We start from the raw sequence: 27,233 nt of genomic DNA on the forward strand, positions 1-27,233 counted from the left end.
ATCTCTGCCACAGACAAAGAATCGTTCCTTATTTTATGTACCTTTTACATTATTTTTTATTTTACATTTATTAAAATACATTTGGCATATAACAACATAAATTTAAGGCATATATGTTAATTTGATACATTTATGTATTGCAACATGTTTGCCATTGCAGCAATAATTAGCACCTCTATCACGTTACATGATTATCATTTCTTTTTTAGCGGTCTAGTGGTCTAGTCTGCTAGCAAGTTTGATGATTATAATACCATATTGTTGTCTATATTCACTATGGTGTGCATTAGATGTCTAAGGCTTATTTGCTACTTGTTGCAAATTTATAACCTTAAACAGTATCTCTTCCACCTCCTCTACCCAGAATCCCCTGGTAAACTACCATTTTACTCTGTTTCTATGAGTTTCCTTATTTTAGATTCCATGTCTGAGTACTATCATCCCATATCTTTCTCTGTCTGACATCTCACTTAGCATGATGTCCTCAAGGTCTATTTGTGTTGTCACAAATGGCAGCACGTCCTTCTTTCTCATGGATATATACACATGATTTATTAAGTGTCTTTTCTGTGTATGGATGATTTTATGTCAAAGAATCTATCAAGTTGCTGCTCGAGGATCAGGACCATAGTTATTATATTATTTTATTGTATGCTACATTATTATTATATTACTAAGAATAAGAGAAGCTGAATAATAAATAATTTGCTATATTATTTTGTATTTAAAGTTAAGCTACTGGCTTTTAAACTACTTTTGTATAAGATCCAGATTCCAAATGGCCAAATTGTGACTAATGGGACTTCAGTCATTTTTCTTTGCTCTTATCACTTAGAGAAGTAGGAATGCACTGAGAATTTAGACTTATCATAACCATTAAATATGTATGACTTACATAATGAATACTATTTAATTATATACAGTTTATAACATTTTTATTGCTGATGAGTCGAGATTTTCCCTTAATGCCTCTCACAGTGTCTTACACATAGAAGATATGTAATCAATGAGTGTTGAATTAACTTGACCTTCACTATTTTGTTGAATTTATTTACCTGCCAGATAAAAGACCCTTGACAGCTTCTGCGAGTATCCAATAATTAGTGTCATGACAGTATGGCTGGGGCTCTGATTTAATCTGATTGCTCTGGATGGCTGTGGCTATTGCTATGCATAGAATGGACCACAGGGGATCAGGTACTTCCTAGCTATGCAAGTGTTTTGCCTCAGGCAGGGAACACGTCTGCAGCTTCAAGGACTAGAAAATCCTCCAGAATACCCAAGTGCATAGAAATCAAGCAAATCGGCTCTGAACTGGAGGATCAAGATTAATTTACCAAAAAATCCATTACTCAGTGCCATTACCATATTTATGACAGCCTTTAATCTTATTTAATCCTTCTCAACTATCAATTTGGTAATATACTCTTAAGAGTGCATTTAATTATTTTCTTTTTATCTGAGCTATATGTCCTGTGATGTACCTTTTAAAAACTGGACATGAAATTACAATGAGACCCCCGCCATTGACTGTCTTAGATTACAAGTTATACAACAGAACAACACTTAACAGCTATTATTAGATTTAATTTGCCTGTAGACATAAATACTCTTGACTTGTTTAGAATTAGAATGGGCTTCTTTTATTATTTGTCTTGGGCACTGTTTCAGTTTCCTTCCTGATCTCCTTTATAAAGCTTGAAACTGGAAAACAAAGGTGCATGGTCACAGATGTATAAAGGGGGGGGGTCACTGTATTTATTTAATGCTGTTGGCATCTACTTGGCTCTTAGAATCTCTACTTGCTCTAATGGCTAGCTTGTTAATTGTACAGTCTACAACTTAGGTGTTTTAAAAATGTCTTTAAAAATTTTCTATACAGAACAAAACTTCCTCACAAGTCTACATTCTCTGCTAGTGAGGGCAGGGGCTGGGAGGTGGGACAGTAGAGGGTGAGTTCTTAAACTTACAATCGAAGGTATGCTGTCCATCTGTTTTCTTGGTTTGCATCAATTCAGTCTCTTTGAGGGAAGTGTTATTCCTTCAAGGTTTCTTCCGGCTCCTCCTTCCCTTAGTCAAGACAGCGTCTGGGTGAAGGAGGAAGTTCCTGTTCCCTCGAGGTAAGGAGGGCAGGTAAAGAGAGGCAGCTTGTCCACACAGAGGTCCTGCTTCTTTCCACTGAGTCCTCTGTAGAGTTGATTTGGGTTTTCCTGGTTGCTGGCCAGCTGCTGGCATCCCCTCGTTGATTCAGGGCTGGTGCAGCCTGTGAACTATTTGCTCAGCACATTGGAGCCCTGTGGTCCTACTTTGCTGACCTGGCCCCACTGTTGTCTCACTGGCACAGCAGACCCTCCAGGCTCTGCCACTTCCTTCCTCCGGAAAGTGCCTTGAGCTGTTCAACCCATAGGAATGGCTCTCTCCAGCAGGGTGTCACTCTGGCCCTAAACATAGCAGCTCCATGGCAGCCGCTCTGGGGCTCAGCTTTCCTCTCCCTTCCAGGAACCCCAGGGAGCCTCTGGGGGGCTCCTCCACCATGTGGGGGCTGGGGGACACTCAGAGAGTCATCATGGCCTCTCCCTGCCCCTTCTCCAGAAGTGTCCACACATGTGAGGACTGTGTGGCTGTGACCTCAAAGACTTGTAACCATTCCTTCTTTCTATTTGAGGTTTCTATTCTTTGTCCCCCTCCCATTTGGGGGGTTTGATGCCGAGGCAGGAGTGGTGGAGAAGTAAAGACGTGGTCTCCTGCTCCTCCTCCTACATCGTCCCCTCCTCTGAGCCCTCGAAGGGCTTTCCTCTGTCTCTGTGCCGTTTTCTCCTGCTTACGTTGGCCCCATTTCCCTGGGACTGTAATGACGGAGGGGTTGCCACAGCTGTGGGGAGGAGATGGGAAACAATACTTTCACCGATCCAAATAATAATTAGGAGGTATTTAAGCATTTAAAGAAGATTGTTGTTGTTTCGTCAAAATAACTTCCCCGTTGTTCTGAGCCACACAACTTCATTTTCTCTCCATCTTTGAAAGCATACGTTTAAAAAATAGTTTTGCCTTTAAATTGATAAATAGGTTGTGGGTTCCTAGGCGATCTTTATTCTTTTATTAGTAGAGTAATTTTGAATAGTTAAAATAATTTTGTTATTTTGATCTGTCTAAATAATATTATTGAAGTGGATTAGCAACATGACAGTTAGCTACAAAAGCTAAGCCATACAGCACTGTCTGTCCAGTAACAACAGCAAGTTTTCATTTTTCAACCTGACAATTATGGCACTAATGGGCCTCTGGCCAGCTCAGGTTCTCCATGACAGTAAATCCCTGCAGCCCGGGATATTTTGGGAACCAGGCTCAGGTTAGAGTCTACTTTTGAGTATAGGGCTGCATCCTCCTGATTCTGAGAGCCAGGAAACTCCAGATATGGAACAAACCAACCAAATTCAGTGAGTCAGAGAGCAACAAGGGTGGTGCTGGGAAGGGTTAATCTTTAGTGTACAATCTGGTTGATACCAATCAATTCTTCTTCCTTTTGCATGGTTTACCTTTACAGACCTGGGGAGTGCAAACACGATAAGGCAGGATGTGAATCTGAACAGGTGTGCATGGCTATCACCAAGCTTAAGGAGAAAATCTCCCTTCTGCATATACAGTGCATCGTAAATCAGCCAGCAAATGCTAACCAGTGTCACTCTGTATCAGACATCGTGCTGGGCTCTCTGGGCTTAGAGAATCTTTATAACACAGTCCCTAATTTAAAAGAGCTGGAATCTTGTTGAAAAGATCATTCATCTATTGATTTATTCAACAAATATCTATTGAGTTCATCCTTTGTGCCAGGCACTGTAATGTGTGGGCATAGAGCAAAAACAAAATAGATATGAACCCTGCTTCCATGGAACTTAAAATCAGGTGATATGGATATTAGTAAGTGCCTTTGGCTATATCAACTACCCCCAATTCCAGCCTTATGGAGTTCTTTTCCTTTACTATCAGCTGAAAGAATTCATGCACATTGGGGATGCCCTCGGGAGATGCAGTCCTTCCTGAATCCTCCGATGACTCCGGGAGCCTTCCATGCTCTGCTGTCCCATAGCAGGTCTCACTCGGGACTGGTGCTCTGAGTTCCTGCTGGTCCCTCAGCCTCTCTCGGGCGCTTCTCTGGGTGGGTGTCCTCTCCCCAGGGTGCGTCATCTCTAGACTGTGAGCCTCTCCCTTCCATCTTCAAGGCTCTCCCCGCATAAAACTCCTCTTTATAAGAATCTCTACTGAGAGTTTCACCTGGGATCAGGGTAAGTGGAGAAGGAGGACATGAAAAAACACTAAGTGAAGAAATTTAAAATCAGAGGTAACTATGCCTACTGTTTATGTGCTGCTCCCTTTCCTATGTGTCCACAAGTGGACACCGTCTTTCTTAGCTCTGCTGTCGTGCTTCTCATGTTGGTCAGATTCAGACTCTCTTTCTGAGTCCCAGGACTGCAAATCCCCAAACCTGCTCTAAGTCTCAACCAATCCCTTGTCACAAAAAAGGAATCCCAAATGCCACCGCTTCCACCAGGAAGGCAACACCTCACAGTGGTCTGCAGAGCAGCTCTGTGCCTGTCTTAACCATCCCCTTCCTAGGTCATGGGCTTCACCTGCACAGAACCAAAGGGCTCATTAAAGTATTCCCCCACCTGGGGAAAAAGAAAAAACCAGAAAGACCTGAACTCCAGCAAAGATGAATTCCACCGCCCCCATGGATCGCAGAGATGCTTTCTCTTTGTTGTGTCCTGCTCACAAGCAAGAGGAGGCCCAGAAAAATGTGGGAGCATATTATGTGGTTCTCCATCTCATGGGGGCCAATACAGAAAGATGAGGGAAGGTTTCTAGAAGAAGAGTAGCTGGATGATGGAAGGAAGGCGTATGGGGAAGAGCATTTCAGGCATAGGGAACAGCATGTGCAGAATCCCGAGGCTCCAGGAGGCATGACATTCAAGCAACAACAGGGCAGCTACTGCCGGGGTATGGAGAGGGAAGCAGAGAGGAACACAGTTTGACACATGGACTGGAGCCTTGTGTGCTGTGAAATAGCTTTTAGTCTTTGTTCTGAGGACAATAGGAAAAAAAAAAGCAATTTTATGAAGCATACACGTTGGCATGTTTGTGAATGTTTGTGTGTAATGAGCAGGTTTTCCTTAACAACAACTGTGTGGAGAACAGCTTAGCTGACGATCTCAGGCGGCGTAGCCAGATGCTGATGAGCAGGAGGTGTGTGTACATACACATGCATACACATCAGGTGGTACGTACTGATATTTTCCCAACCACATGTAGATCTCTTAGACATCAGAAATTTCTTCCGGAGGCCCAAGGAAGGAGGAATGCTGCAAGCTACTCACAAACGATGCTCCCAAAGTGGGAGACAAGGTGTAAACTGTGATAATTTACCTAGCAGGTCTGTGTGATCATACACATGGCTGTAAATTTCCTCCTGAGTTGATCTCAGGTAGATGTCTGGTGAAGCCAAGGAGGCTCAGTCCTTACAGCCCCTCACTTCACAGGCCTTTTCCTAGGTCCTGGGCCTGGTTTTATATTAATTGTATTAAGTAATTTGTCTATTCTCTAGGTTCTACAAAGCTGGATCCAGTTTCATCTAATATGGTACCCAGGTATTCATGGAAAAAGCAGGGTTTGAAGTAGCCCTTGAAAGAAAATTAGGCTGTGCATTTGCCCCAAAGGAATGGGAGTCCATCCAGGAAGAGGAGAAATACGGGGACAGTGTGCAGAGTGAACTGGAGGGCAGTGAGCTGACTGACAGATGGGCAGTAAGGACAGCTAAAGTTGGGATCCAATTATCAGCTCGTCATCTAGGGTGTCCGCAGGGGCCAATGTTGTTACTTAGTTTCTTTGGGATGCAAGACACGGAGCACTGCTCAGGTTAGCTCCAGCAAGGAGAGGTTTACTGTTGTGGAATATCATGGCCTAGGGTATGGAGGCTGGAGTTGGAGGACAGATCAGAATCCAGAGAATCAACTGTTGGAATACACAAATTTCTCGCTAGTCCTCCACCATCACCAGACCTAGCTATTTTCTGCCTGTCTGATCTTGTGTCCGTTACCAACTGCCAAGACTTTCTCTACTGTCAGTATAATTCCTTAACTGGGATACTTTTTGCTTGCTTACAATATCTGCATCCTTAGGACTCGAGTCCTGCTACTAATTTCCTCATTTTCTCAACATTTCCAAATTCAGATTCTCAACAGAGAAAATCCCTGCCTTGTCAGCTCACTGTTCTTGACTGGCAAGGCTATGGCTTAGGTTTGCATACCTCATCCAACTGGGCGTGCCTAGGATGTACGGAATCCTTGTACGGAAGATGCTGGCCCCTGCACATCTCTTCAGCAGGGGTTGTGGCAGAGGAATTTCTGTTACAAGGGTCTGTAGGTGTGGCTGGTGAAACGAACATGTCCAACAGAGCTGAACCAGTAATAGCTAACACTTCCTGAGAGCCTACTCGGTGTCACAGTGTCAGGTGCTGTTCTAAGCACCTCTCTGTATTTTCCCTTTTAATCCTTCCAATAATATTATGGGATAGAAAAACTGCTGTCCCCATTGAACTGAGGAGGAACCGGATGCCCTGCAAATTCAAGTAACTTGCTCCAAGTCACACAGCTAATAGCTGGTGGAACCAGGGTTCTAGCCGGGTATGTCTTAGAATCCACCTTCTTCTACGGCACGTGGCTAAATGTGGGGTGTTATGAGGGCTGGGTTATAGCAGAGACTAGAGGCAGAGAAGTCACTTAAGGGGCTAAAGAACGGTGCAGTGATGCAGCGGGTGGGTGATAAAGGAGGAGCTAAAAAAGATGTAGCATGGTTAGGGAAGAAAGGGTTTCCCAGATACATTAAAAAAGAGAGAGGGCAAAAGAGAGAGAGAGAGGCAGAGAAAAACCATGAGTCACTTGGATCTGGTGATAAGTTGGAATAGGAAGTTTGAAGTAACTATTCAGGTAAAACGTATTTTACATGCGCTCCTAATGAAAAACAACTAGTTGGAGAAGAAATTTAAAATTTCTTAGCAGTGGAGAAATGATTAACTGGACGGGTGGTATCAAAAGGTTTTATCAAACGCCGTGGAAGAAACTGTTACATTCCTCCTACAGGAAGGTATCCCGCAGTCAACACTTCCCTGCCCTCTCACTATTCCCCACAAAGGGCTGGCGAGGCATCTAGGGTGTTGAGAATCTCTTATATTTCACTTACATAATGTAGCCCAGGTTTTGGAAAGGAATACGTTCCCCCACTTAGTTTGCAGCACGAAATAAAGAAAATTCCTGGGATGAGGTACAACCTCAGGGTTGATACGCGAGCTTCTCAGAGTCTCCGAGGAGCCGGATGTGAGCGCAGCTGACAGCCCTGGACCAGGCGGCCCATATGCCCGGGGCCAGCAGCCGGAGCAGCTCTTGTACCTGCAGAGTCTGGGAGGCCCCTCCCAAAAGGGGATTCTTCACATTTAACCTTTCTTCCTGCATTAGGTTTTTGGCTACTGACAACTGGGCTGTGTTCAGGTGTCTGGAATGACCACTTATACGTTAGTCTTTTTGCTGCAGTTGCCACAGGAAAATAATTTGGTCCAAGAGTCAAATTCAAAACACACACACACACACACACACACACACACACACACACACACACACACTGATAGTCTTTTCTATCTTAACTGGAATCTTTTAAAATATCCTGTAATAAGGCTTAGTAAATAAAGCTGCCTTAACTAAAATATGTGGGCTCACATATCCAGAGAGAGGACCAGTTTTGCTAGCAGCTTGGGTATCACATGTATTTGGCAATGTGAGAAGAACACACAGAGCTTAAGCTTAGCTACAAGAGGAGGAAGGGGACTTATTCTGAGCAGGAAGATCTCGGGCAGCATAAAGGGCACCGTCTTCACAGTGGCAAGAGCAAAGATGTCTAAGGGAGTCCCGTTAGTGCCCACACGCTCGGAAAGACCCATCCATACTTAGACGTGGATGAAAGCTAGTGTGTTAGGGGGTTAAAGCATTAAATGGAATTAAATGTAAAAGAGTTCAGCATTGCCTGATATATTGTGGATTCTATGTAAGTGTTTTTACCTTTTTTCCCTTCCACCCAGGTGACTTCCTTCTAAGTATTGCTTCTCAGTATAGATTAAGAAGTTTTATCCCTAACTAGAGGGATTCCAGGCATCAGTAGCAGGAGTGAAGAAGATAGTTTTCAACAGGACATCCAGTTGAGAGTTCCCCAACCTAGGTACGTGGGCAGCCTCCTCGACTACCACCGAAACTTAATTTGCCAGGTGTTTGCTTGGTAGTGTATTCCACATGTTACCTAGAACCTATCTGGTCCCATAGGCCAGTTCCATACCAATCCCCAGATTCTGCTTGTTTCACTGCTAACCACTCACTCTGTTATGTTCAGAGGTTCCCCACAGGCAGAGCCAGAGGGGCTTACCCAAAGCAGCAATGACTTACAGATATGGAAATGCCCAGACCTCTTGTCTAGAGATGGGACTAACATTGAAGTATAATTTATACCCCAGAGTTTCCCAAAGGTCCAGACTGAGGCTGGAACCACCTAAAATCTCACCACTTTAAGGCTTCTTCTCCTTCCCTGTCCTGCTTTTCCACTCCCTTACTGGTTTCTCCTGGAAGCACATCCTTAATAAATCACCTGCATATAAGTCCTTGACTCAAGGTCTGCTTCTGGAAATACTCAGCCCAAGACAATCCTTACTTATTATTCATTCATTCAAAAAAGTACACTGAGTGTCTAAGTGCTTTCATCCCAGTCCAATGAATTAGGGCAACATATACTTAGGTGAAATGTTACCATGGACATTCTCAAGGCATTATATGGGACATACAGAGACTACACATTTCTAGAACCAAAGGAAACCTTTAAAATATGAACATAGCCTCATACCCAATAAAGTGACTTACACCTAGGAGGTTCTCATGTGTGCTAAAAGATTTGGTCAGTCCTTGGCCTCATCACGTGGACCACTGAGGAGAGCCAATCATTTGCCTAGAATTCTATTTTATTTACAAATATTTATTTGGCCCCTACTATGAATCAGAGAGTGAGAAGCCTACAGACTAATAAGTACAACACGATGAGATAATTACATCTTGAGCAATGTATACAATGCTATGGAAATATGGTAGAAGGAACGATACTTGTCCAAGAAAATGAAAGAGGGGGCCTTGGAGGATAAGGAGCATTGATTCTGGATAGAAGCAGAGACAGGCAAAAAGGGACTAGCTGCCTCCATGGTACTTAGGTGTGAAAGAGCACTGGCAGGTCTTGGGAAGAGTGAGTAGTTTACAGGATCGAATTAAGGGTCACATGAGGAGGAGAGAGGGGAGATATACATGGAGGTGTAGGTTGAAGCCGCTCAGTGGTGGGCCTGCCTTAGGTACTTGAGAACTTTATCCTGTACCAATGGGAGACCTTCAAAGATATTTGGGATTTGCCAAGGTTTGCCTTAGATACAATATGAAAGACATGTTTGAGAAAAGAAAGACTCCAGTCAGAAACACTAGTTAGTTAGAAGGCTGTCATTAGGCTCACTCATAATTTCCAATATCCAATCATTTTTGATCTAACAAACATATCAGTTTCATACAGATCAAACTGATGCACTAGCCAAGAAGAATGAGAGTGAGAAACTCAACAATGACACAGACTGGAGAGGAGGAGTGAAGTAAAAAAGACACACAGGAGAGAAAACTGGCATTAAACGAGAGATCTGCAGGGGCAGACGAGCTGCAGAAAGCAGTGTGACAGTGAAGCAAGGCTTCCTAATGAAATGATGGAGTGAACCGTGGAGAGCATCCAGCAGGGAGGTGGGGTCCCCGGAGGAGCAGTTAGAGAGTGGGACAGGGAAGCGTACGGTGCTTCACAACTCCTGGCTCTTCGCAGACCACCTTGCAGGGCCTCATTTCTTTGGTTCCTTTTTTTTCTGCTCCTTGACATCGCACAGGCATATGATATCTGATTTCCCACTCTTGTACCTGCTCCTGAAGTTGGAACAACAAATAATGCAAGCCCAAGTGTGTTTACTTAGTTGATAAGACCTCAAAGCAAGAACCCAAGCAATGTGATAGCAGGAAGAGAAACCTGGTGGTCCCCCAGCGAAGCGAGCCCGTCTAACCAGGTTGTTCTTTGACCCGTGCAGGGTCACACAGGGGATTCTGAAAGTCTCAGAGAATAGGAAGACTGGGATTTTTTTTTCCTACTCTAATCTCAACCCTGACCACTCTTCCAGAGTCATAATATGTCTATAAAGTGCTAGTAAATCTTTTCTGTTTAGAATAACATGTCTGTCTAGACATCTTATGAAATGTCATGCCACTTGGGACCTGCATGCTGTTTAAGACGATCTTAACTACACTGTTGAGAAAAAAAGGACTCTAGGAATCCAGTGAAAAAGACTAAATAAGGAAACACTGAATTTAATTTCTTTTTGTTCTTTCTCGCAACAACTTCTTACAAGAATTTTCTTCCAATCTGCTATTTCTTGTAAAAATTAGTAAGAAATGTATTAAAAGGAAATATTTTTTCAGGTATATTATCTTTTTATATATTTCCATTTCAATATTTTATTGCATCTAGTGAATTTAAGCTATTGTTTGGAGAATGCTGTTGAGGAATGGGCCTCAGGGCAAATTATATGGTGTTCAATCATGTCACAGATACGTGTTGAACATTACCTGTGTGCCAGGCACAGTGGTAGATGCTGGAGACATGACGATAAGCAAAACCAGGCATGGCTCCTGCTGTCATGAATCTTGTAGCCTACAGATAACAAATATTTAAACATGAGTAACTATTCATTATAAATTACAATGAATTCTTAAAAAATAGTGAGTATCACATAGTGGGGTCCAGTCCACTGGATAGCCTCTGAGGAAGTGATTTTCCAAATTAAGACCTGAAGGACAAGTAGTAGTCAGCCAGGTGATGAGGGAGTGAAAGAGCACTCTGGGCAGAGGAAGCTGCAAGTGCAAAGGTCCTGAGGCAGGAAGGAGGATGACCCTGTTCATGAAGTTCATAGATGGCTACTGTGGACGGAGCATACGATAGCAAAAGAGCAAAAGGTTCAAAACAGAGCTGGAGCTGCAGCCAGAGGCTGGATCAGATAGGATCTTTGAGATCATATTAAGAATTTTGGTCCTTATCCTTAGAGCAGCAGGAAGTCACTGAAAGCTGGAGAGTGGTAGAATTAGATTTACCTCCAAAGACCATTTGAACTCAATGTGCTTTTATTCAGCATTTAACAAATACTACAATAATTGCTCCGAAGTCATAGTAGGCATGGTTTCTGCTCTCAAGTCCTATCTGGTGTGGAAGTATGAGAGGAAACAGAGTCTGTGTCAAAGCACAGAAGCAGAAATGAGATAGTCTTGGGAAGATAATATCTAAAACATATTTATTTACTTGGTGGTAGTCAATATGAGTTGATGTATGGATTTTGGGTTCTGCTTTTCTTTTAAAATGTTCAGGGAAGTGTCATCTGACAAAGGGAGTCATAATCAATAACTGTGTCCACTGAAACCCTCTGTCTGTTCGCAGATAAGGCACCACACAAACAACTATGCCTCCAGCTCCAACTCTTTTCCCCACCAGTGCTCCTCAACATTGATGTGGAGTGACCCTTTGGAAAGGTGAGATGTGGGAGCTGTCTGGATTTACAGCAGCGTCCTTCCCCGTCCCTCTGTCCTGACCTGAGTTCCTGTTACAAAGGCAGAATGTCTCTAAGAATTAAAATGCAAATTAAACACACACATCTGATGAAGGAGGCCTAGATTCCCCAGAGGAGCTGTTACTGTTTTTACAAGTTCACTTACATTTCCTCCAACCAAGAGTTGGTTCTTTCTGAGTCTGGCGCTAGGCTGATTTTGGAACGGATCAGCTCTCACTCAGCGACAGAGCCTGCAAGCCACTGATTTTTTATAGTAAGAACAGTCTCCAGGAGTATTTTTAGGCTAAGTGACCCATGTTTTAGACACCAGAACTCAGCATGTTCACCATATGGTTGGCACACTCTTGCTTGCCCGTTTGATTTGATCTATTTTGTATAAAACATATATTTCAATGAATGAACATTGTAGAAAACAGGACATAATGCTGAATGTGAAGCATGGTTGGCCAGGTTAAATTTTGTTTGTTTGTTTATGGGGGGGTAATTAGGTTTATTTTTATATTTACTTATTTTTTGGAGGAGGTACTTGGGCTCAAACCCAGGACCATCATGTATGCTAAGCATGTGCTCTACCACTTGAGTTATATCCGCCCCCCAAATTTTGAACAATAGTTTCCTCCCTCAAACACCTCTTTTCAATATTTCTGTTATTGACCGTAGGGTTAATTGAATGACTAGTCTTCTGCATATTATTGCATTGTGTGATCTTTTTTGTTTTAATGAGAGTCTGTGAAACGTTTTAATTATTTTTTTCAAAGATAGCACTTTTCGAATAAGTTGAGCTCTTTATTTTTGATGGAGAGTCAGCCCGTTCATCTTACTTCACGCCCTGGGTAAGACTGGGTACGACAACTCCACTACTCAGCATAAGTTACTATGACGGATGGGGACATTCAAGCGTCTCAGTGTCTTTGGCCATTTGTCCTCCCATGGCTGCAGTAGCTGAAAGATGAGCACTTCTGTTCTTCAGGGCAAGATCTAAACAGGTTTATCAATAAATACTATGCGACAATGCCCAAAGGACCAGAATAAGTTGGTTGCTTCCGGAACGGACTTCAAAAACCACAAGGCCAATAAAGTTTTTACTCAACTCACCTTTGTGGTCCTACGTCCTTCCCCTAGATAGCTGTACATGGTACACATAACCCAGGTGCTGTTTTGCCATAGACACAGATCCCTTGGGGAAAAAAAGAAGGGAAAAGAAAGGAGGTACCCAATTCCCATCTCATTATTGGTAGGTTCACTCTAATCTCATTTTTAATGTTTTAAAGTAAATCTTACTGTACTTTCCCTCATTATATAAATAAGCCAAGCTCTCTATAGAAACTTTGGAAAATAAAGAAAATTAGAAGACATGCAATTTATTAAACTTATTTCGCTACTTAAGAAAAACTCACCATCATTTTAGTGCATTTCTTTCTTTTCATGTTTCCCTGCACTTTCCTTGGTTTTGTTTTACATACTTTTGATAATACATATTCATTATTGTGTCTTTTTATTTCATTTAACAGAAAATAAGCATTCCCTAGACTATTTACAAATTATTTTTTAAATAATTTTAAATTTAAAATTAAAAAACTAAATGGATTAATTTTAATTATTAATTTTAATAAAATTAATAACACTGTTTAAAAATTAAAATGAAAGAAGTAAAATAATTTTACTTTCAAAGTAATTTTAATATTTATGTAACAGTCTATGAAAAGCAAACAGTATGTTTTACTCAATCACAATCTGTGTTCAAATTTGGCACCATGATGAGTAGAACTGTGTCATCGCCCAAAGACTGAAATGCAGAGGTTTGTTTTTTTTTTTAATATTGTGATTGTTTTTACCAAAATTATATTTTAAGGAATAAATAATATGCAAATTTTTAATATTCTTTAAAGATGCCTATAATATGACTGCTTTCCAAAAGAATTATTAGAGGTTTAGAATTTTATCAGCAATGTGCGAGACTTTCTGCTTTGCTTTACCCTAAACAGCACTGCATAATATCCTAGTACACACACACGCACTCAATACTTTGTTGGTTTGATAGGAGATAAATTTATGGCTATTTTAATTTGTACTCTTTTAGGGTATAGTTATATACTGATTGAAGCTTGTTTTTATGGCAAGATTATTTGACCGTTTGATGTGTCTACAATTGATAATAGTTTTATAATTTGATTATTCTTCTGGATTACGATCTTGGAAACCAGAAAAGTTGCTCACAAGAAAGGCATACACTTAGCATAATTAAATGATCCAGAAGCTTAAGTGATCTAAAATCTAAAATTACTTAAGTTGCTTTTATTTACAAAACACAGATGTAATTACTTCAAAGAAGGAAGTTTTCATGTCGTAGAAACTGTATTTCTTGTGTACGTCTTTTTCCTCACACCACACAAAGAGTACCCCTACCCGAGCTTATTGTATCTTTCTCTTTCTATTCTAACAGATAATGAAAGGACGGAGTTGGACTTTTTATTGCAATTCCTGCTTCCCTGAGTTTGTGTATTTCTTCCCACCTGAGAAGGAGAATTTTATATTTTGATTTGGATTATTTCTTCTTTTTCATCTTTTTTAAAAATTTTAATGTTTTTTTCTTGTCAGTAGTATCCACTGGGACCAAATTTATTATTATAATCTGTATCTTTGAGTGTTAAATTGGCTTCTTGGACTGGATTTTGAGTATATATTTAAGAAGTTGGGCAGGATTGCGCAGATGGTGATCGGTGAAAAATGAGAAAAAGAAAAATCCATCTTCCAAGAATTTTCCCTGAACTTCAAACCTTTACATGAATCTCAACTGATGTGGACACCTTTACATTTTATAGTAGTTTTGATTTTACCATATGAGTTTGAAAAATCAGTACAAGTTTTTGACAGTGAAACATCAACCTATTGAGAACAAGAATTCAATCAATAGGACAGAAACTTCATGACATAGAAAAGGATGCCAAATGAAGGCAGGCAGTTACCATGACCAAAGATATTTATGTAAAATGTGTGATTAATGTTGGAGATGAGTTCTTCTGGGCTAAGCTTGGAACCAAATATCCCTGAGTCTGTATTCTGGTTATGTGTCATTTAGTAACTAAGGAATCAGCTTAATTATTATTTCTCTGTCTTTGAAGACTCAAAGGGCTCCCCTGAAGCGTCACAGAAAGCAGTAATGAGGTTAGGTGATTAAATGTTGAGTTGGAGCATTAAAAAACTCCAGGCAGAGCCTTCTGATTCACCACTTTCAATTCAGGATTTTTTAAAATTTCTCCTTGGGTGGCATACAAAAGGCAAAATTAATAACTGACATAGTTATCAGTTATCAAATTTTGTTACTCTTTTATTTCATAAATATTTCATAAAAGAGTCTATCTTGTCTGAACTGAAGTAAGAGATTCTATGAACTTAAAAAATATTTTGAATCATGTAATACCTCTCAGCTAATGTGCCCTTACCTGATTATAAATTCAACCAACATTTCTTTCTCTTATCTTTCTTTCCCTCTATCTTCCTCCTTTTTCCACCTCTCACCCCCGTGACTTAATTCAACACATATTTTTTCAGTGTCCCTTCTTTAGGCTCTGTGCTAAAAGCCATGCTGTCACCCACAAGGACACCTTGGGAAGAGATGATAATATGGTATCAGCCATTTTACAACAGGAGCCTATACTGTGATTCCATTGTCATTTCTGTCAACGAAATGAAACCAAAATAGTTGAATCGTTCCTCTTAGATGGCTGACCCAGTTGTGAATTAGCTGTAAATTACAATTATTTTCATTCAAATTTGTATTGAAATTTGAAAGGGCCTTATGTAACTAGCACAAAACTGGTGCTGTACACAATCCTTTTATTCAGCTTTGAATTCAACAAAAATTTTTGAGCAAGTAGAATTTGCAGACCATCATAGGAATGGCCATGCTCCTGTTACTTCTATCTGTCCATGGTCCACCTGCTGTGGTTGTCTAGCTGACATCTATTTACTATTTTATTTTTATAAAAGAGGGTAAGGTTTACAGAGGGCTTGCCCACTGTCACATAGCTGATATAAGTAAGAATTCAGATCCAAGTTTCAGTTTTTTGAATCTAGGTTTACTTTTCTCCCTACAGCAGAGCGGGATGTGAGATTTGTTACAATGGTATTCCATTTATAAGACAATGTGACCGAGTAATAAAAGCATGGGGTTTGGGATCAAACTTGAATTTAAGTCTGGCTGTGCCACTCACTAGCTCTGTGAACCTGAGAAAGTTAATTAATTTCATTGCATCTCAATGAATTAATCTGTAAACTAAAGATAATAATACTTACCTGTGGGGTTATTGTGACAGTGTATGTAAAGTGAGTGTAACGCAATAGGTTCTCATTAACTATTAACTCTGGTTAATCCTTTATCTAGATTTACCTCCAACTATATAACAGAGTTCTCAATTTCAGCTATAAAGAGACTTCCTGACCGTGTGGGTTGACATGTCCTGGACATAATCAACTTCAGATCCCTGGATGCTATTTTCTTGATTCCAATACCTCATGGTTATTTCTGCCCATGCAAAACCTACTCATCTCCCACATGGTCAAATCTCACCTTGTCCTTAGGCCTTGGACAAATTAAGTACAGAAGTCCCCCTTTATCTGTGGTTTCAATTACCGGTGGTCAGCCACAGCTTGAGAATATCAAATAGAAAACTCCAGAAATAGACAATTCATAAGTGTTAAATTGAGCACCATTCCAAGTAGGGTGATGAAATTTCGAGGGTCCCACTCTGTCCCGCCTGGGACATGACTCATCCTTTCGGCTAGCGTATGCCATTCATTAATCACTTGGTAGCCGACTCGTTTATCAGATCTACTGCTGAGGTTTTGCCGTGCTTGTATTCAAGCACTTAATATGCTTTTTTACTTAATAATGACCACAAAGCCCAAGAGCAGTGATTCTGGCCATTTGGATATGCCAAAGAGAAGCTGTAAAGTGCTTCCTCTAAGTGAAGAGGTGAAAGTTCTTGACTTAATAAGGAAAGAAAAAAAATCATACGCTGAGGTTGCTAAAATCTACATAAGAAGAAATCTTTGTAACCGCAAGTCATAGCCACAGTGCATATAAGTGCTTAGTTAAGGTGGTAAAGCATTAAATTCGATCTTTAGAGAGAGAGGGAGAGAGAGACATTCACATAACTTTTATTACAGTATATTGTTGTAATTGTTCTATTTTATTATTGCTTTTTGTTGTTAATCTCTTACTGTACCTAATTTATAAATTAAACTTTCAAATAGATTTGCATGTACAGGAAAAAACATTATATATATATATATAGGGTTCAGTACTATCTGTGGCTTCAGGCATCCATTGGGGTCTTGGAACGTATTCCCGGTGGATAAGGGGGAACCACTGTATCTTTGTTTTCTTCTTACCTCTCTCCCCAACTCTGAAGTTATACAGCACTCCTTTTGATGATTATTGTACTATTCCTTAAGTGTTTTTGTTATACATGTCTTTTTCCCTTGACAAAATTCTATTTCATGTTGGACATACTTTTCTTATATTTTTTTCAGAGGCTCGTAGCACTAGTGCAGTATTTGACACAATGAAAAATGTTTACTTGGTAAATTCTCAACAAAGTTAACATTTATGTACAAGGATAGCTGTTGCAAATTTAAATGAATGTGATAGAAAGCCCTTTGCTTCCATGCTGTTGTTCAATTTGGGAAATTTCATGTTAAACTTTCCTGATGTAAAAATGGTACATTCAGGCAGAAAAACCACATGCAGTTTAATGTAATAATGTTTATTAATGCTCTATATGTGAAGGTAGTAAAATAATTGGAAAATTTTGAAAAATAATGATTATTTGCTAAAGGTTTTTCTCACATTAGGAATATCTTTGTCCAATTAGTTCGAAATCTGATGTAGAGACAGTATATATCAGTATAAAATACTTTGATACTTCTGTTTTTAATCTACAGAAATGTATACATTGCCTACTAAATTCACCTGAAATAATAATCTGTAACATATATGCTCAAATATTCTGGATCATGATTCAGCAACACACTTACTCTGATTTTCAACAAGTACCCTCATCTTCATTTTCTTTATGTTCCATAAACAAGGGTTCTCATAATTATGTAATGAGGTTATACTGAGGATAGAATTAAACCTCAAAATAAAATAAATTTCTTAGGAACTCTGCCAAAAACATGTTACATATGGAGAATAGTGCTACAATAGTGCTACAATTTTATTGCAATTATAGTAACTACTGTAAAGCCCTGTGGGACACATATACAAAAACATGTGAGCTTAATATGCTTTATAAGTGGGCTATATAGACCTGGTACATATAATACATTCTGTGTAATTTTAGACCTATGATTTTTGCATTGAAAGAAATAAACCCCTGCCGACTTCCACCACCGTTCCATTGCAGAACCAGTGATTTCATTCAGCACCATTGCAACCTAGTGTGAAACAAAATAAACAAACAAAAAACCCAGCTGTGCTGCTCCCAGAAGAGGCTGGGCCAGGGTAATGTGAAGTGGCACACCAAACCGTGCCGGAATCTCAGAGCCTGGGCGAGGCAAGGACACAGGGAATACTAGGGTTAGAAGACTGAGCTTCCATCAGAAGTTCTATTTGTCCACATTCTCCCAAGGAAGGCAGAGAAAATTAGTCGTTATCTTTTATGCATGAATGTGTATATGTGTCTTAAGTGGACTTTGGTCCCCAAAACATGAAAGTCCAGAGTTGGACTGATCCACATCTTTAGTGTCTACAGGAATGACTTGTAAAAATTAAGTAAATAATGAAATCCAGGTTATAAGGAAACTATATAAGCTACTTAAGAGAACAAAAACTTTTTTTAACATCCTCAGTAGTTGGAAACACATTTAAAAGAAAACTGTTGTAAAGATAATTATAATTATTCAGGCACTTTAAGGATCCAAATAAAATATACCTTGCTGGATGTACTTTTAATGAATTACTATTAATAGTTAAATGTTTAATGGTTGTCTTAAAAAATATTTGTGCTTCTGTTTTTCATTAACACAGGGTCTTACTGAATATTTTAATGCCAAACAGGTCTAGGATCATCCCATGGAGTAAAGTGTTTCTCTGTTGTATTCATGTTCGAAGGCTTTATTTTGTTGTCATCTGAAATGCTTTTTATGTCAAAATAGTTTGTACAATATGCATCTTTAAGAGTTATTGTAGTTTTTTTTTAATACTCAACCATATTGTAAACTTCTTGTGGGCAGGCCCCGTGCTTTATCTATTTCATGTACCTACAGAGCCTAGCCCAGTGCTAAGCACATAGAAATTGCTCAATAAAAACTTAATGGTGAGTGCAAGTGCCCAGACTGCAATCTATGTGAGTGATGCCTAAGACGCCTAGTTGACAATTAATTCTCTATTTACTTTTCCTCTTTGATGTTATGCTATTTTGGTCAATCTTTAACTTTGAGTAGTACAAAGGGAGGCACCGCTAGACTTCCTGAAGAAAACAACTGCAATTATTTGTTGACTACGGGGCGACTGCTGTTAGAAAAAAATAAATGAGATAAATAGAAACCTACACATAAAATAAACTTGTCTTTTACTCAGCTGTATTATTTCTTACCTTGGTATAGGAGCTGAATTTTCTTCACTTAGAAGTAAATGAAGGCATTGCTGAAGATATATAGCTTGTGGAATGAAAAGAACATAATCTGCACATACAAGGACAGTAGAAAGTTTTTACTTTATGACTTCTTTGAGAAAAGCATAGTGTTCTTTTTTGAAATAAGTACACCAGAGACTTAGTAAATAAATTAACAATCTTTAGTTGATTTCTTAAAGAAAGTTAGTAATTGCTGGCTATGGTTTTTTTTTTTTTTTTAAATCAGTTTATTGGTTTCACTTATAACTGAAATGTTAACTCCTTTAAAATTCTTTGGAAATTGACAAGAAATGTTTGTGCAGTATTACTAAAAAAATAATGAAAAATAAAGTTGCAGGCATACACAGAAAACATGAGAATTTAAGTGATGAGTGCTGAAACATATTGGCACAGGAAGGGCAGAAGGTACTAAACTCTAAAAAAAACCCAATGCGATTAAAAATACAGAGTTAAACTAAACAGAGACTAGCAACATAAATGCAGGAACAAAGCAGAGAGATGTAATTTTTTATGAGATTGGACAAAGTATGATTTAGTAACACATGCTCCAGAAATATTAATTGTTTTGGTGATTCTGGTGGTGGGGGGAGAGGCTGCTGCTTCAGCTGGTGAAGAACAAGAAACAAGCAAAGCTAAGTAAATGTCATACTAAGAGAACAGGAAAAAGGTAGTAATATATTCTTAATAAGACTTTGGGAAAAAAGGAAAAAAATTAAAAGATTGAGTTACTCTTTCTATATAGCTAACCATCCTTTAAGTTCTGTTAATTCTACGAGTGTTTCTCAATTCTGTCCCTCCATCTTCACTGCCGTGTTCTAAATGTGGGTCTTTATCATTTCGCATTTAAATCACCCCAATAACCAGTGTCCTGATAATGGTTTTGGGCCATTTAATCATCCTCCACATCTGGTGTCAGAGTAATATTTTATTAATAACATGAAGATTTGTTCATGTCATTTTCCTTTGTAATATCTTTAATCTTTTCCTATGGCCTTCAGGACAAGGTTAAAACAACTTAGCTTAGTTCATGGGGCTTTTGTACAGTCTAGCCTCTGCTGAGCCTCTGATTTCCTCTTCCACATCCACCTTGTTTTCCAGCAGTGCCAAACTACTGTCTAACGCCTTCATGCTTTGCTCATGGTGTTCCTTCTACACGATTAACACTAACTCATCTTTTAGGAGTTTCAACTCACGTACTGCATCTGTCAAGAAAACTTCTTCTTGATAAATATCTGTCTGAGTTGTAATTTGTTGGTATGTTTGCCCATTTTGTTAGCCAAGGCAGGGATGTCTTTTTCACCCCTGTGCCTGGTGTATGACATAGAACTGGTGTTCAATAAGTCCTTGCTGGTTAAAAAAAGAACAGAAAAATGTACAACAATCAGCAATGAGAGTTTGAGCAAAAGCAATAATTCAAGATAATTCAAGGTCGAAAGAGTCTTTATGTTACTTAAAGCAGGTAATTAGCCACACTTTCTGAATAACCATCCAGTTGTTGATTTTTCAGTCACAGAACTAGTTTCATGTTCACACTTGAAGTTGGCAGAGATCCTGTGGCAGTAACAGACAAAACTGAGAAAGAGTGCCACCACCGTATCTCACTTAACAAAAGTTTAGATGCAATCTTAGAAACTCAATAAAAAAATAACAAATTGAAATACTGCTCCCCAACTTGATCTAGCATTTCTTCAAAGACAGAATACTGTAGTCTTGTAAACACAGCTCAGGGTTTGAAGTTGGACCGTCCTAGGTTTGAGTCATGACTGACACTAGCTACTTGTGTGACCTTGAAGATTCCATATTTAATCTCACAAAGACTCAATTTCCTTATTTGTAAAAGAGTAAGTAACACCTTGCAGGGTTGCTGCAAAGATTAGCTATGCTATGTGTGAGGCCATTATTCTTAAGACCACTATCAATCCCCAGAGGTAAAAGATGGTCCAAAGAAAGTCACTTTTAGGATGCCTCGCTTTTGAGTAAGTGGCTGGAATTTGGATCTAACAGATAGGAAGTTGTAGGCACCAAAGCAGAACATGGGCATAACTGGGCCCCAAATAATTTTACTACAAGCCCTTTGCAAATCTCCAAGCATCCTTTAAAGAGTTATCTTGAATTACCATCAACCAGCAGCTCAACCAATGGGATTTCCTTTGCAGGCGCCAGCAAGAATATTCCTGCCCCAAAATGAGAAGGTGGTTTTGAAACAAAACTCCTAGAGCATAACTCACACTAAGTACTTGTAAAGTTGAGGAAACAACCTGAAGCTAGAGCCCACATCAGTATTGGAAGTAAGAGGTGGTTATGGGATAATAAGAAGTGAAAGAGAATTTGCCGGTAAACACATCACCTGGGCCTGTTTCCGTGTGGTCTCCAGACTGCATCATGACACCAAGGCCAGTGTTTATTAAGGACTGTCTCCCAAGGCATCGGTTTATGAGAAGGAGTGGGGTTCTGTGGCTGGCCTGTAGGTTGAGTAGATTAGGATCATAGAACCCAGTGATTGTGAATTTCTTGCACAACTACTGCCAAAATGCAAAAGCCACTCATTGGTGCCATGTGGGAAAATGACAGATGCTAAAAGAGAATTCATGGAGATTTGGTGTAGTGGCTGTAGTGTTTCTCAAAATTGCCTAATCATACTAATCATCCAAAGTTTATTAAAATAGAAAATCTTAGTCCCTTCCCTGGAGGTTATGAGTCAGAAACTCTGGCATGGGAGCTAGGATTTTGTGTTTTTAAAATAAGCTTCTTCCAGGTGATTCTTCTCATCAGGCAGGCTTGACAACATTGATGTAGTCCAGTGGTCCTCAAAGTATCATCCCCAGACCAGCACCTGGGAATTTATTATAAATGCACATTCTTTGGCCCATTCCAGACCTACTGAATCAAAACCTCTGGGGCTGGAGTCCAGCAATCTGTGCTTTAGAAGCCCTCCAGGTGATTCTCATGCACACTAAAGTTTAAGAATCCTCTATGTTGAATGTGGCGCAGAGAGCTGGAAGTTGGGGGTGTAGCTGCAGTTTGGGAAGCTCACCCAGTCCGGACTCTCCTAGGGCGAGGAAAGTCATGGCTTCAGTCCAGGTGCTGACTGCTGCTCTTCCCTTGACATCACTCCACTTTTTCCATTTTCTAAAGAGTAGTTTGATTTTTGTGGATTCCTTTTGGTTTCCCAAATAATCAGGGTCTTGCCCCCTCTCTTTCCTGATAGCAAAAACACTTGGTTATTTATTTTCCTACTGGAAACCGTCCTGTTTCTTAGCTCCCCACTTTAAAACACTGGCTGAATGCCCAGCTGGCATATGATTGAGGCTCACACTTCTGTCAAAACGTTTTTCAGTATTAGTATGCACCTAGCGAGTGGCTACAATATTTCTTTAAAGGAAGACATGAGCAGATAACAAGCTGTCTTGTTCTCTCTTCCAAGTCTCATCTCTTTTCCTCTTCTGGAAGGCCGAGGCAATGCTTAAAGATACTGCGCTCTTTTTTAAAACGACCACCATTTTGAAGGCTAGCTGGGAACACCGCTAATGTGCAAATATTCTCACTGAATGTATAGAGATTAAAACGGAACCACTACTCAGCCAAGGAGGCACCTGGCGGCCACAGCAGTGAAGAAGGCGTGCTCGTGTGCTGGGCTGCCATAACAAGCTCCCACAGACTGGGCGGCTTCAACAGCAGTTCGTTTCTCACACTTCTGGAGGTTGGAAGCCCAAGATGAAGGAGCTGGTGGGGTCTGTTCCTTCCGTGGACGTGAGGGAGGTTCTGCTCCCTGCTATGCTCTTAGTTTCTGCTGGCTGGCTGGCAGTCTTCGGATGCCAAAGATGGCTTGCAGCCACATCAACCTACATGGTGTTCCCGTGTGTGTGTGTCTCACACCCAAATTTCTCCTTTTTACAAGAACACCAGTCATACTGGGTTAGGGACCTGCTCTAGCATGACCTCATTTTAACTAATTGCATCTGCACTGACCGACCCTATTTTCAAATAAGGCCACATTTTGAGTTACTTAGGGCCAGGACTTCAACATATGAATGTGATTGCGTTGGGGGTGACGATTCAACCATAACAGAGTGGTTGGTTGATTTGGGGAGGAAGCCAAATCTAAACTCCAAAATCACAAGACTTAACATGATGTTTGTTGTTTTGGGATTTAACGGGTTTAGGAATTGAATAAAAATCTCAGTGACGCATGCCAGCCCTGTTTCCAATTAGGAAAGACAATTCAAAAGTAATGATATTTCCGACACTGAACTATCTGGAGATTTTTTCCCATAAATAAATAAACAATGAAAAGCTCATAAAACAAGTGGTGGGAAAGATATTTGTGTTTGTACCAGGTTTTAAATGATCAAATTAAAGTCAAATTGCTCTATTTATGTTGGGAAGAGTGGGCGGGTGTAAGAATTCCTGCACTTCTGTTACCAATGCAGGTTGATTTCACTGCTTTGAATACATTTTCACCCTCGTAATTTCCAAATCAAGTAATTTCCAAATTTGAAAGGAAACCAGGTGCTACCCATTTATTTTTTTATTTTTTAAAAAAGTTTTGTTTTTTGGGCTTTTTTGGTTTTTATTGGGAGTTGGGGAGGTAATTAGGTTTATTTATTTATTATGGCTATTTTTTATTTAACTGACATACTGGAGATCAAACCCAGGACTTCATGCAGGCTAGGCATGTGCTCTACCACTGAGCTGTACCCTCCCCACAAGGTGCTACCCATTTAAAAGAGAATAATGAAGGATTTACAAATCATTTGCATAAATGGGCACTCAAACAGATATATGAGGCTATTACTGAGCCCAGAGGATAATGGTGGTCCTGCTCTTGCCTTCTTGAATCAGCTTGCTTATCTGAGAATTTTTAAATACGATTCTGTGCCTGCCCACAGATAAACCTTCAAAAGAGCATAACAGTTGTACTTCCGCTTTATCTGCCAGTTGAAGTCTCATCTTGGATTGAGGGTCGAATGCATCTCCTGGTCCCTTTGATGTCAAGGTCCGACTGCTGACACCAGTTCATGTTGGTGTTTTGGGGCCTCAAAAAAGCTTTCCATGATCACACAGACTATTGTTCAGTGTTTGTTTCTAATGTACTTATTGTTACTCTAATCCTGACTTTTAGGTTGTGCTAGTAAAATGCCATTGGCTGTACTTTTTCCTTTCATCACTGTATTTATGTGCTCCCCCCAAACTTTTTAAAAAGAAAAATTGTGGTTGAAAAGATATGTACTTATGTTTCTAAGAAGTGATGCAATTGTTTTGGGAAAAATAATGAAACTTTCAGCATATTTCTAAAGTTCTTTTTGTAGCAACACTTCTTGCTGTGTTTTCACAGTCATGGGCGGAGATTTTGCCAACACCCAGCTGTTACTAATCTGATAAATGGCTGAACAAATTGTTTTCTTGAAATGACTCCCCTAAACCTAATTATAAATGACTATGATTACCCAGGATATCTGCCTACATACTAATGATTGTCAGAAATAGAAGGGCTGCGTTGATGTGATTCATTTGAAAATACTCAACATGGACTTAACAACTTCACGTTTCACATTGCAGACTCTGACACTGTACGTGAAACTAAGCCTTCTTCCTGGGGGACATAGCTGCCCACACCTGCAGGGGTTCTCCTCTCCGGCGAGGATGGAAGTAGCTACATGGGGCGGTGCAAACAGCAAAAGTCCAGTCAAGGCCACTCCTTGACCAGGTACTAGGAAATTCCTCTGTCTTAGGTTTACATTAGATGTATGGTCAGTTGTCTGAAAAACAAGTGTATCATTGTATACAGGGATGGGATTAGCAGCCCCCAAATATACTTCTGTAAAAATCTTACACATGAACAAATAACGAAATCAAACGTGGATGAAAGTCTTTCAAGCAGGAGGTTCTGCTTTGGGGACAAATGACCAATTTCTAGTGATATTATCAGAAGTGCTGTAAAAAGTTTTAATTTTTTAATTTTTAATTTTTTTTTTTTAGTGAAAATTTTTATATTTAGAATTAGCCAGCTGGACTGAGTTTAGGTGATTCCAATTTTGTTGGCAACATCCAAAGCATCATAGTCAGGAGCCAGTTGTACATGTGCCTTGTTCTCTCCATCAGGCATGATCAGGGTGTGGACCTTGGCCACGTCAGTGTCACAGAGCTCCTTCACAGCCTGTTTGATCTGGCGCTTGTTGGCCTTGACGTCCACAATGAACGCAAGTGTGTTGTTGTCTTCCATCTTCTTCATGGCTGACTCAGTGGTCGGGGGAACGTGACATGGTGTAGCGGTCAAGCTTGCTTCTCCTAGGGGCGCTCTTCCGAGGACGTTTGGGCTGCCTTCTGAGCCGCCGTGTTTTGGGCCGTCGGAAGGTGGGTGACGTCCAGATCTTTTTTTTGTGTGGCTGTGGACGCCTTTCAGCACTGCTTTCTTGGCCTTCAAAGCCTTTGCTTTGGCTTCGGCTTTGAGAGGGGCCGGGGCTTCCTTCTTTGCTTTCGGCGCCATCTTCGTGAAAAGCGTAAAAAGTTTTTATATCTCTTATATCTCTACTGGGGAAAGAAAAAAAGGGGGGCGATAACTCTAAGGCCTTCCATTCTCTGCTGATAGAACGATAGCAGATCAGTCAGAAAAAGTGTTTCCACCAGATTTTAGATTTGTTTCTTAGTAGGAAGTTTTCTTTCCCTCCTTCCTTCCTTGCTCGCTTTCCTTCCTCCCTCTCTCTTTTCCTATCTCCCTTTCACTTCCTTCCTTCCTTTCAACACTTAAGTTAATAAAATCTTGATTTTGTGTTACCTGGGACTAGGAATCAAAGAACAATGTGAATCTGTACGATGCAAAGAGAAAAGAGAAGTAACAATAGCTAAAATTTGCAATTTATTAATGGTTTCTATTCATTCTCTCATATAATACTCATCACCAGTCTATGAGATTGTTACTCTAAACTTCCATTTTAGAGATAAGAAAATTGAGGCCCATCTCTAAATTAAGGTTTAATTATCGTACTTCCCTAACATCTAACAACTTTAGATGGTGGAATTAATATTCAAACCCAGGTTTGCCTGGATACAAATATTGGGTTTTTATTGTAATTTTCATGATGTTTCCAGTGTTTAAAACTGACTGTGAATAGATACATTTTAGGAATTATATTAGCCACAAGAAAACAATGATAGTTTCTTAAAGAAATGATGGGACTTAAAAATTTAGCATCCTTCCTCATTTCCTTCTCTTTTCATTCATGTAGGAAGGGATGAAAGTTCTCTGAAACTGTGGGTATTATTCTTAGCTGGAACACAAGACTACACAGGATACCTCACCTTAATTTTATTTTTATTTTTTGTTTATTTTTAAAAAATGTTTTATTTTTAGACAATTTTAAAGGGTACTATCCATTTACAGGTACTACAAACTATTGGCTTTATTCCCCATGTTGTACAAAACATCCTTGAGCCTGTCTTTCACCCCATAGTTTGTACCCCCCACTCCCCCACCCTATATAGCCCCTCCCCACCCACTGGTAACCATGAGTTTGTTCCTATACTTTATCTCACCTTAATTTTATTTTCAAGGGAATATTTATATTTTTTTAACCCTCATATGTTGTCTTTCTCTCTTTTAGTTATTTTATAAATGTAGAAAGCATAATTTCACTTTCCCAACTTTTTGATGAAAAAGAAATATCTGCATTCTATGGATGCATATGCTGATAATGTTATGAGACATTATCAAATTTGCTTCTCCAGAAAAAAAAAAAGTTATAGTGAAAGGAAGAAAGTGTATTAGACTTGAAATCAGAGGTGTTGGTTTTGGATCTATCTGCTCCCACTTCCCACCTATGTGAGTTTGGTAAATGATTTAAAAGCTTTAAGCTTTGGTTCTATCATCTGCAACAACGATC

General features: G+C 39.7%; 1 protein-coding gene and 1 pseudogene across 3 annotated transcripts in view; one reads left to right on the forward strand and one right to left on the reverse strand.

The window, feature by feature from the left end:
- The window catches only part of PTGER3 (prostaglandin E receptor 3), an 85,675-nt gene that overhangs the window by 56,392 nt on the left and 2,050 nt on the right, over positions 1 to 27,233 (forward strand). The window contains exons 3-4 of one of the 3 annotated variants that reach the window (XM_010989028.3): positions 11,584 to 11,675; positions 14,157 to 19,045. The exons of 1 other annotated variant lie outside the window; for it this stretch is intronic. In XM_010989028.3, the coding sequence (XP_010987330.2) occupies positions 11,584 to 11,675; positions 14,157 to 14,160 (96 nt within the window). In that variant the 3' untranslated portion in view covers positions 14,161 to 19,045. Of the gene's footprint in view, positions 1 to 11,583; positions 11,676 to 14,156; positions 19,046 to 24,912; positions 25,061 to 27,233 lie in introns of those variants that run through there. One more of the 3 variants, XM_064493452.1, reaches the window with a different exon arrangement.
- LOC105096637 (large ribosomal subunit protein uL23-like) lies at positions 25,354 to 25,880 on the reverse strand (annotated as a pseudogene).

The sequence above is a fragment of the Camelus dromedarius genome, chromosome 14 (genome assembly GCF_036321535.1).
Source record: "Camelus dromedarius isolate mCamDro1 chromosome 14, mCamDro1.pat, whole genome shotgun sequence".
NCBI classification, from domain to species: domain Eukaryota; kingdom Metazoa; phylum Chordata; class Mammalia; order Artiodactyla; family Camelidae; genus Camelus; species Camelus dromedarius.